The following is a 12,500-nucleotide window of genomic DNA, read 5'->3' on the forward strand; positions in this document are numbered from 1 at the left end:
TTTAACAGTGTTATTGAAACTCTAAATCCTTACCCCCTACTTTTCTCTCCCCTATTGTTCTATGTCCCCATTGTCTGATCTTAAAGGTTTAATCCTGTTGTGGTGAATACGTACAACAATTGTCAACAAACTGGCAAACTCCTGCAACTGAGTCTAGTGCGCTATTCGGTTTAACTCCCTGGATGTCACGACGCATGCGAACAAGATTAGTGTCAGAGTCTTCAGTTAAAGTAAAGTCTGTTTCGTTAGTTAACACCCAGATCGTATACAGAACCGATAAAATTGTGGCCATCCATCTTATCCACAACGAGGCCAGGATCACACGGTTTCTCTCGGCACGCATCGTCTGTCCGGTATCTCTTGTCCTAGTTTCAGTCTTAATTCACAACAACATCAAGAATAATTGTTAATAGCAGAGATAGTCATCATTATGGTCCTGGAATCAGTAATCGTTTGTCATAATACGTGTTTTCCCCTTTGCTTGGGTCTCATCGTCAGAGTTGAGAGTGGGTTGGGCCCCCTGTGGTCCCCCCCCTCTAGTGAGTTCTGCACTTGCCTGCTGAGACATTTTTAGATACAGGGATTGCACAATCGTTAAGTACAGGTAGACAGACATTTAGTTTCTCTCAAAATGGTTAATTGTATGATAATTACAATAAGAGACAACTACATTTTCATGTCTAACACTTCTATGTGTTCTCTGCGTGTGTGTCTCTGTGTCACCGAGCTGCGTCTTGTTTGCAAGGGCAGTTCTATTAATAGTGTTGGTTCAGAGCGTCGTCCCTGGTGCAGCGTTGTGGAGCAGTGTTTTCCCCTCGTCTCTTTACCACTTTTCTGCTGTTGGTGCTAAGCTATTTAGCTTGTCCTGAAAATACAATAGTTATTCATTTCACTCTTTATCATTTGTTTACAATATGTTAATCAATACAAGGATTATTATTACTTAACTCAATGATTTCCCTATAACTCTATCACTCGACATGCTTCACGTAAGACTTCATTACCCATAATGCTTAGTATTCATTCCATCCCTCTAGGTCCGCGTATTGCGCAAGCTCCAAGACTTGTGGTTGGTGTCGCTTATTAAACAATCCCAAAGCTTCTAATTCCCTTATTCGTTTTTCAATCAATGCTGGTGTCATTGAGAAAATGTCTGGTGTTGATAATTTGAAGTTCTTTGCATCTTCTCCAATACCATCTAGAATCATATTTGTAAAGAATGCGTTAGGTTTGTCATCTAATTCCAAATTCGCCTTTTCTCTCCAGGTATTTTGGAATCTGATTACAAAGTCAGACATTGTTTCATTAGGCTTACGTTTACAGTTCAGAATTTGTGAGATATCACGGTTTTGGCTGGCATGTTCGTTTAGAAATTTGGTTAATTGTTCAATGTGAGTCACTTTGTGTTGTTTATTAAACCATGGGAATCGTTCATTAATTGTATTACCTCTACATGGCCCATCATTATTTTCATTCAAAGTTTCACAAGCATTTATCAAAGTATCAATTTCAACATCTGGCATTAACGTGATCAGAATGTATCTTAAATCCGTGCCATTCAAATTACCATGGAGCAACATTGTTTTATACCAATTTATGAATCCTTTTGGGTTAATCAAGGGTCTGGGTGCGTCGACTATGATTGCAGATACGTCAGTCAGGGTTAATGGTTTATACAGTACTTTCTCCTCTATATTTAACAATGGTGCCTGCACCCGGACCACGCTGCGTATCACAGCCTGCTCCGCCTGTTCCGCCTGTACAGGAGGAGACACGCTCTGTATCTCCTTTACCTTGGGTATAGGGTTAGACCTATTGTGTTCCTTCTTTCTGACAATATTACCAGGCCATTGATTAGACATTATTACCCATGCTTGATAGACTTCTTTCATGTAATCAATATCCCATAATGGGTCGCAAATGCTTTTGTTTGATATCAAATATTCATCAATAATCTTTAGTTTATTCTTTTCAAAACTCCCGATACTTGGGAAATTATCGTCACTCCATTCCGCAATCTTTGTTAGAAACGGTTCTGCATAGAATGGTCCTAATTTAAGTAAAATCCATCCTTTTGGTGTCACTGTATCAGTGTATTTTATCGGAATATCAATTATGTGTGGATCAATTTCCAATAGTTTATTAATAGCTTTCTTTTCCCCTCGTGGCAAGTCCCTAACCGACTTGTACTTAATAATCCGTTTCTCACAATTTGCCGTCCTAGACATTTGATTCCCCATGTTTGATTAATTACACTGCACACAATGTTAGTAAAAAGGAATTCTTTTATCTAAATTGTCTCGTTAGAGCTTTATAGTTACACCATTCGTGTCATATACTTTAATTCAGTCTGTTGCATTGCGTCTCATCAAGGTCATTTAAATCCACGTCTCATCTGTTCTCTCCTGTCTCAATAAATCAATCTTGTCACTCAAATCTGTTGCGCTTTACCATTAACACAAATGCCGTATCCGTTCAACTTCTTATCGTCCTACAACTGTCTTTTTTTACCGCTGACCTATATCTTTCATTATCCTGTTTCTCTACATAATACCACATTACTAGACCACTTATAAACACTTTCTTTAGATCACACTTCAACTTACATACCATAACCACTTGCGTGTCAATACCTTATTCATTTAACCATCTTAATCAACATTCTACTTCATAGTTTCAATTGACTCAAGCGTGCTTCTGCAGTTCACCTTATTTCCTGTCAAATACCTCAATATGTCTGTACCTTACAGATAAACAAATAAAAACCCCCGGAATGCCCAATTCCGTTTAATCAATTCTTCTATGAATTAATCAATATCCAGTGTCAGTATTAATCTCCTCCAGAGTGACACCTAGCAGCTCTGTCCTTTTTATACCGTATTATCCTATATGTGGATTAATGACCTTCATGTTCACACCAATACTCAACCTTTAATATTTAGTCAAATCTAGTCATTGGCCCCCCCATCATCAAATTCATCCCCTTTCCTTCATTCAAGGAAAAAATTACAGGTTTTTCCCTCTAGAACAACAATTCAGGTTAAGCACACAACCACACTGTGTTTATCTGCCTTACCTGTCTCGCTGAATCTAGGATCCTGTTCGTTAAACGCCAATTGATAAGATGAATGTCAGATGAAGGGCGGCAGGCCGAGATGTGTTGCTTCCTTATGATAATTAATTAATGCTCGTGGTAGACAATTAAGATAAAGTTTATTCCACACACAGCGCTGGGCAGCCTCTCAACACACGGCAAGCAAGGAGGAGAGACCCGCACCTAATGACACTTTGCAGCGGCCTTATATGCTAGATTTCCGCTGACACCGGAAACAGCTGTCCCTTGCCACTAAAGTTAGATGTGGCTTTCGCCACTTTCCAATACCATAACGGCCGGTCAACAGTTACCTGACTCTCAGTCAGCTGACCGTTCGTTCCCAAATATACTGATCTATTGACCCCAGTACCCTCATAAGTCTCCATCCCGTGTTCATGCGTTTCTGTCCCGCTGACCACTAGTAACCTATACTGGCCCCCACTAGCTGTGGTCTCTATATTTGGCTCAGGTCCAGTTACAGACAGAGAGTTTGCAGCCTGTTTGCAGTTTGTGATGATACAGCAAGAGAGGTTGGCTCACTTCTCAATAGTCAGATGTTACAACTTGCTGATAATCACTAATGATACAGTATTCAGGGTTTACCTAAGCACAATGATAAAATGCATCCTATCACACACGCCAAGTAGTACACACACACACACACACACACACATGCCGAGTGCTACGCAAACTAATGACAAAAACGACTTACATTGCAGTGAGTGCACATTTGTCAGTAGTATATATGGTCCCAGCGGGAACCGAACCTACAACTTAAGTGTTGTTAGCACCATGCTCTACCAGCTGAGACACAGAGGACCACTCTCTCTCTCTCTCTCTCTCTCTCTCTCTCTCTCTCTCTCTCTCTCTCTCTCTCGCTCTCTCTCTCTCTCTCTCTCTCTCTCTCTCTCGCTCTCTCTCTCTCTCTCTCTCTCTCTCTCTCTCTCTCTCTCTCTCTCTCTCTCTCTCGCTCTCTCTCTCTCTCTCTCTCTCTCTCTCTCTATTGTTGTACATACTGTACAACATAGTAGAGCTGCTTTTCAAAGGATTAAATGATATCAATGAGAAAGAGGAGGAGGAGGAGGAGGAGGAGTCACTGGCTGTTTCGTGCTTTTCTTCTCATTGTGAAACTGTTGTCTCTTGCTCAGGTTTGCTTGTCTTCCTGTGGTGAAGGTGGGTTCAGGTGGGTGCAGACTCTCTCTAACCACAAGGTCAATAGATGGCCTACTTCCAAACCCTCCCTCTCTATTCTGTATTTTTTTCTCACTCTCTCTCTCTCTCGCACCACGCACCACACACCACACACCCACACACGCACACACGCACACACGTTCACACGCACACGCACATGGACGCATGCATGCACACACGCACGCACGCACGCACGCACACACACACACGCACACACACACATGCACCCACACACCCACACACGCACACACACACACACACGCGCACACACACACACACACACACACACACACACACACACACACCTGACGTAGAGGGAGATGGGCACCACTGTGTTGAGGATGATGACGTAGGACCAGAAGGTGAGGAAGCCTGAGAAGGCAGCGTCCGCCCCTTCCTGTCTGGGCAGGAAGACGGTGAACTCTGACCCCTCCCGCATCTCCCAGATGCCGTTCCCGAAGGCCAGGATGATGCACATGCAGGCCAGGAACCCAAAGATCTGCAGGGGGCGCCAGAGAGACAGGTCAACAGGGGCTCTATCGTTAGCCTCATAGCATAATTGATAGATACGATGTATAGATATGATAGATATGATTGATATGATATGATCACTTTTCAAAAAATGCGTTGCTTGTTCACCGCTTCTCCGCCCGAAATCTAGATATACTTGTAGTATACAGAGTAGATTGTCCTACAGACATTTAGATTTAGTCATCTAAAAATGTATTAGACCCCTATACTTTCTTTTATCTATTTTTTTGGTTTCTTTTTATTTTACTACTCGATCTTTTCAGTTTGTAAAGCGTCTTTGAGTGTCTAGAAAAGAGCTATATAAGTCTAATGTATTATTATTATTATTATTATTATTATTATTATTATTATTATTATAATTGCTTCATAAGTCATATTTTGGCAAATTTAGATATCTGCCTAACTCTACTCTCCTAACACTGCTGATTCACTGTGCATTATCGCCTATGCCATCAGCCTATCAGAATGCTTGTTACATTCCAAAATCACTATCTATCTGCCCAAGTCATCTCTTTGACATTGGCATTTTTGACACTACATACAAAGATAGCTCGGCTGACCACAAGTGAAGCATGACTTAGGCAATTATGCTATGAGGCTACGGCTATGTTTTTATTTCCAATACACAAAACATATTAAACGAGCACAAAATATGTTTTTTCCATTTAAAATCTCCATTGAGGTCGATCAGATTATTATTATGCAAGTGGATTTCTAGTTTGGATTCAGTCCAGTGTCAGCAAGTGTTTACGCAGACATAACAGAGATGTGAGGAATGTAAATGTTCAAGATAGACAGATAAACAACAGAGGATTATCCAGACTGATAAGGTTAAGACAGTTAGCAGCCCTGCTGCTTTTCACTCACACAAAAAAACGCATTAACTTTGAATAGATAGATTAGAGATATAATATCGCTAGAGAACACACCCTCTAGTGTCATTATAAATCTATGAAGAGATTAAAAGATGGCCACCAATGGTTCTATAGGGGCAGACAGCTATTGAATTAAAACGGCCAATTGATAATTTTATGTGGGTATATGAATGTATGTGCATGTGCTTATGTGTACATACCGAATGTGTCTATGTATATTTATATTATGCCTATAATACTATTTTGATGTGTTTTGTATCCTTCTTCAATAAAAAAAAACATAAAAAACAACATTAAAAACCATTGGAGCTGGCTGACTCACACAGAGCACCAGGACGTTCATCAGGTGGTCGATGCTGGTCCTCTTGAACTTGGTCTTACCACAGTTCTGCATCAGCTTGGTCTCGGGACCTGGACCACAGCAGGGATTGTAGTTAATATCAATGCAGATACTGATTATTATTAGCATTATTATTAGCATTATTATTAGCATTCAGCTAGCCATGGGTTAGTTAGCACATTCATCCTCTCTCCTGGTCCTGGGGAGCTGCAGCAAAGTCTTGTGAGATTTGTTTTATAAATCTCACCAGATTGATCAGAACAAGCCTGGATTTTCCTTTAGCGACATTGATGGAATACCCCCCTGATTCAGTTCATCACGGTTTTGAAGATCTGTTGATTAGCTCAATCAGGTGTGGTAGCACCAGGCTAGGACAACAACCTGGACCCCCTGCTGCTCTCCAGGACCTGGGTTAGGTATCACTGGTCTAGAGCGTACAGCTACCTTGCAGTACATCTACTGTATATACAGCATATTGTACAAATTACTTCTTATCATTACAGTAACTCTGTTATGGCTGTGTACAGTATGTATCATTGAAGTGTAGTTCCTGTGCTAGGCGTAGCTACATGTGTAGTATACTGTAGATTCAACCAATACAATCCTTCACTTTCTAGGTAGGAAACACATGATATGGACACTGCCTTCATTATGGATCACTCCCGCTCGAGCCAAACAGTGATGGATACTGTATTGTATACAGTAGGTGATGAAATGAATACTACATCTGGTCAGTCTCTTCAACTGACCACGTGAACCCTGACCTCTCACCTCCGAACAGGACCAATCCGAAGCACCAGTCAGTGTTGCGCAGGGTGCAGCCCCGCAGAAGGATCTTCTCGTTGTCCAGGGAGTACTTCTGTCCGGACAACGACAGGGTTCCTGTGAAGCGGTCCAGACGGTTGTTGGGGGGTTCACATCTTACCTCGCCTGGAGAGGAGAGGAGAGGAGAGGAGAGGGAGAGAGGAGAGGAGGAGGAGAGGAGGAGGAGGGGAGGGGGAGAGGAGAGGAGAGAGGATGGGGGGAGGGGAGAGGAGAGGAGAGGAGAGGAGGGGGGAGAGGAGAGGAGGAGAAGAGAGGAGGGGAGAGGGGGAGGAGAGGAGTGGAGAGGAGAGGAGGGGAGAGGAGAGGAGAGGAGAGGAGAGGAGAGGAGAGGAGAGGAGAGGAGGGAAGAGGAGAGGGGAGGAGAGGCGTGGAGGAGGGGGGAGGGAGGAGGAGAGGAGAGGAGAGGAGAGGAGAGGAGAGGAGAAGAGAGGAGAGGAGGGAGGGAGAGGAGAGGAGAGGGAGGAGAGAGAGGAGAGGAGAGGAGAGGAGAGGAGAGGAGAGGGAGAGGGAGAGGAGAGGGAGAGGAGGGGAGAGAAGAGGAGAGGAGAGGAGAGGAGGCGAGAGGAGGGGAGAGGAGAGGAGAGGAGAGGAGAGGTCGAAGAGAGGAGAGGAGAGGAGAGGAGAGGATATACAGGGATTCAGAGGGCATGCAGATGAAGGAATCACACCCATGTTTTCTCTTAGAAAAAAGGGACTACTAACCATTGAAGGCAGCCAGGTTGTCGCTGCTGTCTCCCATGTCTCCTGTGACAGTCAGAGCCTGCTTCACCTTCAGGTTGGTCTCACTGAGAGCAGGGGGATGAGAGGAGAGGAGGAGGAGAGGAGGAGGAGGAGGAGGAGGAGGAGGAGGAAGAAGAGGATGAGGATATGGCCGCTGCTGTATCCTTTCTCTAATGTTACCCTCCAAAGTATCATGCAGACACGCACACACACACACACACACCACACCACACACGCACACACACACAGACACACACACACACACACACACACACACAGACCGACCCGTCCAGTTCGGCGGTCTCGATGTACACCAGGTTGAGGGGTTCACTGCTAGTGAGCAGAAGCAGATCTGCCTGGAATCACAGAGAAAGAGAAAGAAAAGATATTGACTGATTCTGAATCACGTTCATACCGATTCCTATTGATATTAAGGATGCTAGGCCTAATAGGCCTACAGTATATCTATGACTGATTGTTGAACCAGGCGAGTGTGTGTGTGTGTGTGTTCTGACAGTAGAGGTCCCAGCTCTCCTCACCGTGACAAACTGGTTGTTCTCCAGCTTGATGATGTCGCCCACTTGGACGTCCATCCATTTCTCACTCCTGAGTCTAGAACACACAGACAGAAACAGGGAGGTGAGCCAAGCATCAATCACATAAATTGGCTGGTGTGTGTAGGGGGTTGTGCGTGTGTGTATGTAGGGGTGTGTGTGTGTGCGTGTGTGTGTGTGTGTGTGTGTGTGTGTATGTGTGTGTGTGTGTGTGTGTGTGTATGTGTGTGCGTGTGTGTGTATGTGTGTGTGTGTGTGTGCGTGCGTGCGTGCGTGCGTGTGTGTGTGTGTGTGTGTGTGTATGTGTGTGTGTGTGTGTGTGTGTGTGTGTGTGTACGTGTGTGCGTGTGTGTGTGTGTACGTGTATGTGTGTGTGTGTGCGTGTGTGTGTGTGTGTGCGTGTGTGTGTGTGGTGTGTATGTGTGTGTGTGTGTGTGTGTGTATGTGTGTGTGTGTGTGTGTGTGTGTGTGTGTGTGTGTGTGTGTAAGCATCCTCCCTCTTTCGTTGAGGACAGTCCGGAAACTCAGAAGACTAAGAATAGCCGGTAGCCTCAGACACACTTTAGCAGCAGCAGCAGATGTGTGTGTGTACGGTGTGCTCCGGTGAACCCCGTTTGACTCAGAGGTTGTGGCCCTATCAGCGGCCAGGAATCAGGTCAACAGGAAGAAAACAAGCACTTCCTGTCAGCCTTCAGCTGCTTCCTGTGGCCGGAGCAGAGCCCCTTCTAAAAAGAGGGCATGATGCCTGATTGTCTATTTTTTTTAAAGGGGTAGAGTCGCTTCTATATGTGACGTGACGTGTGGCAATACAATAGTAGCTTGAGAAAAGTATGCCCAGCTTCAGACAGCTCTATCTCAAAAAGTATAAATGTCACAGCTTAGATATTCACACCGTAGGAGTCCTGGGAACCAGATGCACATCTGTCTATAACATGTTTGTGTACCTTAAAAACTGTAGTCGTTAGGAAATGGGTTTGAAATGGAAATGACCAACTGCAGCTAGAGTGGAGTTGTGAACATGAAGTACAAGAAACATGTCATACATCCCAATGCTAATCTCGCAACATTCCGTGCACCCTCTTGTTCTTGGTCTGGAATTCCATTGCTATTGTTCAAGTATAACTGTAATCTTTCCTGTTTGTTATCAGTAATAACTGTCATCTTCTCTGTTTGTTATCAGTAATAACTGTCATCTTCTCTGTTTGTTATCAGTAATAACTGTCATCTTCTCTGTGTGTTATCAGTGATAACTGTCATCTTCCTGTTTGTTATCACAGTAATAACTGTCATCTTTCCTGTTTCTTATGAAAAACCAATAGCTGTCATAATAATAATAATATTTTTTATGATTGCTCATAAACCTGCACCACTCACTTCACCACCTGGGTTTGATTTTTGATATGCACACACACACACACACACACACACACACACACACGCACACAACAAACAAGTAGAAGTGGTGAACTCACTTTCCATCGATGAGCACTTTGACCTTGCGGTTGTTCACTTGGTTGTCACTCCTATGGCGGTTCTGCGAAAACACCGATTTTCAGAAGATTAAAACGTTTTGGTCAACAAATAAAATGGCTACTATCCTTTCAAACACTTTATATAAAGGTTTTATTTCATGACGGCAATGGTTTTATTGAAAGAAAATATGTTTGACAGTGGTGAATATAGCCTTTGGAATTTAACTGTTCAGATATAGGCTTATGTTGAAGAGACCACACACACACACACACACACACACACACACACACACACACACACACACACACACACACACACATACACACACACACACACACACACACACACACACACACACACACACAAACACATGTCAGCAACACCCACTTACGGGATTCACACCTTCTAACACACTGACACATAACTTTCACAACTTCACAACCACATGGGTGTGGGCTTTAAAACATAATTTCACAAGCAGGCCATGCAATAAATATCGTGATTTAATGTTTATTAATTGGAGTACTGCCCATTTTCTAAGGTAGTCATTTCCAATAATGAATGATTTTCATGTTGATGATTTGAATAATGAACGATTGAAATGATAGTGCTTATCAAAGTGAGTAAGCTATTAACCAGAGATAAAGTTAATAGTTTAATTAATAATCATGCTTCCCTGTTGCTTCCCAGACACTTCCTTATTCCCTCTCCAAGTACTATATTGACAGAGGTCAAAGGTTAACCAAATGTTAGTTTTTTGGTCTGGAGTCTCTCAACAATCCAAACACTCATCACACCGCTCTGCAGGAGCCAATCATGACAGGCGAAAACCTAATGACCTCACTAAAGCAACCAATGGGTGGTGGCGATGCAGAAAGGTCAGCGTCTCCACCCCAGCGAACAAAAAGCCTCTTGTTCTGCCACTTTGGGTAATGTCTAACCCATGACATCACATTTCCCAGAGTGGTTTTGGCATCAGGTTGCCTGTCCGGTCTACAGTATCCCTGCCAGGAGTCATGCTGCTTTGACCTTGTTGGTTAGACATTTAAACATCATTAGTTTATGATCGATTTCCTTTTTCTTGTTTTGGAAAGACTGGCTTGGGAAACGAAACTAACCCTGTGAAAACAACAACTGTCAGAGTGATTTAACCTTGTTTGGTCACTTTGTCAGTCATATGGTTTCCTGACGGTAAACATTCAAGGCTGAGAGGGAACCGAAAGTAGTAGGAGTTGGTGGGAGAGGATTTCAGTTATTACTCAGATACTACCCTCATCTTCCTCCTCCCTCAGTGACTGTTCTGTACTGGACCAGCCCATTGGGAGTATAGCCTCAGTCTTATAACATGACACACAGAGTTAGTTTACACTGGTGATTTATCCATCTTCCTGATGTAAGAGCAAAACTTACACAGACTTCAGAACAGGCCACAAGTACATCACACCCAGGGGAGGAACACACACATGCGCTTACAAATATAGAGATAGAGATAGAGAGATAGAGAGATAGAGAGGGGGGAGAGGGAGCAGGAGAGAGAGAGATGGGGGGGGTAGAGCGAGAGAGAAAGAGAGAGAGAGAGAGAGAGAGAGAGAGAGAAAGAGAGTAAAAGAGAGTAAATGAGAGTAACAGTGTGTATGTAAGTAAGTAAGTAAGTAAGTAAGTAAGTAAGTAAGTAAGTAAAGCTTTATTTATATAGCGCCTTTCGTACATGAAATGCAACTCAAAGAGTGTATGTGTGTGTGTGTGAGAGAGAGAGAGAGGGAGGGAGAGAGTGTAAGAGAGTGTGTGTGTGAGTGAGAAAGAGAGAGAGAGAGACAGGCAAAGAGGAGGGAGGGAGGGAGAGAGAGAGAGAGGGAGGGAGAGAGTGTAAGAGAGTGTGTGTGTGAGTGAGACAGAGAGATAGAGAGACAGGCAAAGAGGAGGGAGAGAGAGAGGTGAGAAAGAGAGAACAACAGCCTAAAATAGAGCGTTTTGACTCTAGGTGGGAGGAGCCTCAGGAGTTGGAGTGGTGGAGGTAAACAGAAAATAGGCCCTGAAACAATGGCATGATGGCATTGCCACCCAACACGGCAACAGTCGCCATGACAACGTGGCACCTTCCTCGCGGATAAGAGGCAGCCGGGGGGGGGGGGGGGGGGGGGGACAAGCCACCTGACGGCTATGAGGAGTGACACACAATCACACTAACAAGCTAACAATAGTCTGAACTCTGACCTCCCCCCGAACCTGCCGCATACACAAACACACCAAACAATAGCATATCTCCCTCTGCTGCTTTCACTGATAAAAAAGCCGCTCCGTTTTCCTAACTGTGGAAACCCAAGGACAATGTCGAGCGCAAACACAAGGACAATGTTGAACGCCTGACTGAATGGCATGATTAGGAATAGGTACAGTAGCTAGCTCCAGTTGTGTGAGGTGAGTTCCTTATAGTGTAGATGGATTGAAATAGGCTCGTGTTGAGTGAGGCACCGGAGTGTGAGGTGAGTGTGAGACTGACCCAGCAGAGGCTAGTGGCGGTAGAGGTGACCCCGTCCTTCGATTTCTACCTCCACCAGCCTCCACTGACCCTAAACCCCAACCTTAACCAAACCCTTCAGCCTAACCGTAACCCCTTAAACCTTAACTTGAACCTTTACCGAATGTTAACTCATTCGGAAATTCAACATCGTTGCATCGTTGTTGGCAGAGCGTGTCCTCCTTTGTTCGTTCCACAGGTGTGCGTGTGTGCGTGCGATTGAACCAAAGGTCAGGGGTGGGTGAGAGGGGTGAGGGGTCAAGGGTGAGAGGTCAGGCGATGCTCTCCTCAGACTCACCAGGTCGTCGGTGGCGTCCTTGGCTGCCGTCACAGAGAGCACCAGGACCAGGGGGACCACCGTGGTGAACCAGGACAGGGA

General features: G+C 44.2%; 1 protein-coding gene across 2 annotated transcripts in view; it reads right to left on the reverse strand.

The window, feature by feature from the left end:
• atp8b5a (ATPase phospholipid transporting 8B5a) overlaps window positions 1-12,500 on the reverse strand; it is a 57,553-nt gene that overhangs the window by 13,002 nt on the left and 32,051 nt on the right. For both annotated transcript variants that reach the window (XM_080532090.1, XM_080532091.1), the window contains 8 exons: window positions 12,420-12,500; window positions 9,603-9,664; window positions 8,116-8,188; window positions 7,862-7,932; window positions 7,559-7,641; window positions 6,803-6,961; window positions 6,014-6,102; window positions 4,591-4,784 (listed from right to left, as the gene is read on the reverse strand). The exon at window positions 12,420-12,500 is cut by the window's right edge and continues 18 nt beyond it. In XM_080532090.1, the coding sequence (XP_080388216.1) occupies window positions 4,591-4,784; window positions 6,014-6,102; window positions 6,803-6,961; window positions 7,559-7,641; window positions 7,862-7,932; window positions 8,116-8,188; window positions 9,603-9,664; window positions 12,420-12,500 (812 nt within the window). The remainder of the gene's footprint in view (window positions 1-4,590; window positions 4,785-6,013; window positions 6,103-6,802; window positions 6,962-7,558; window positions 7,642-7,861; window positions 7,933-8,115; window positions 8,189-9,602; window positions 9,665-12,419) is intronic.

This window comes from Nansenia antarctica, assembly GCF_963989245.1.
Source record: "Nansenia antarctica genome assembly, chromosome: 5".
Classification (NCBI taxonomy): domain Eukaryota; kingdom Metazoa; phylum Chordata; class Actinopteri; order Argentiniformes; family Microstomatidae; genus Nansenia; species Nansenia antarctica.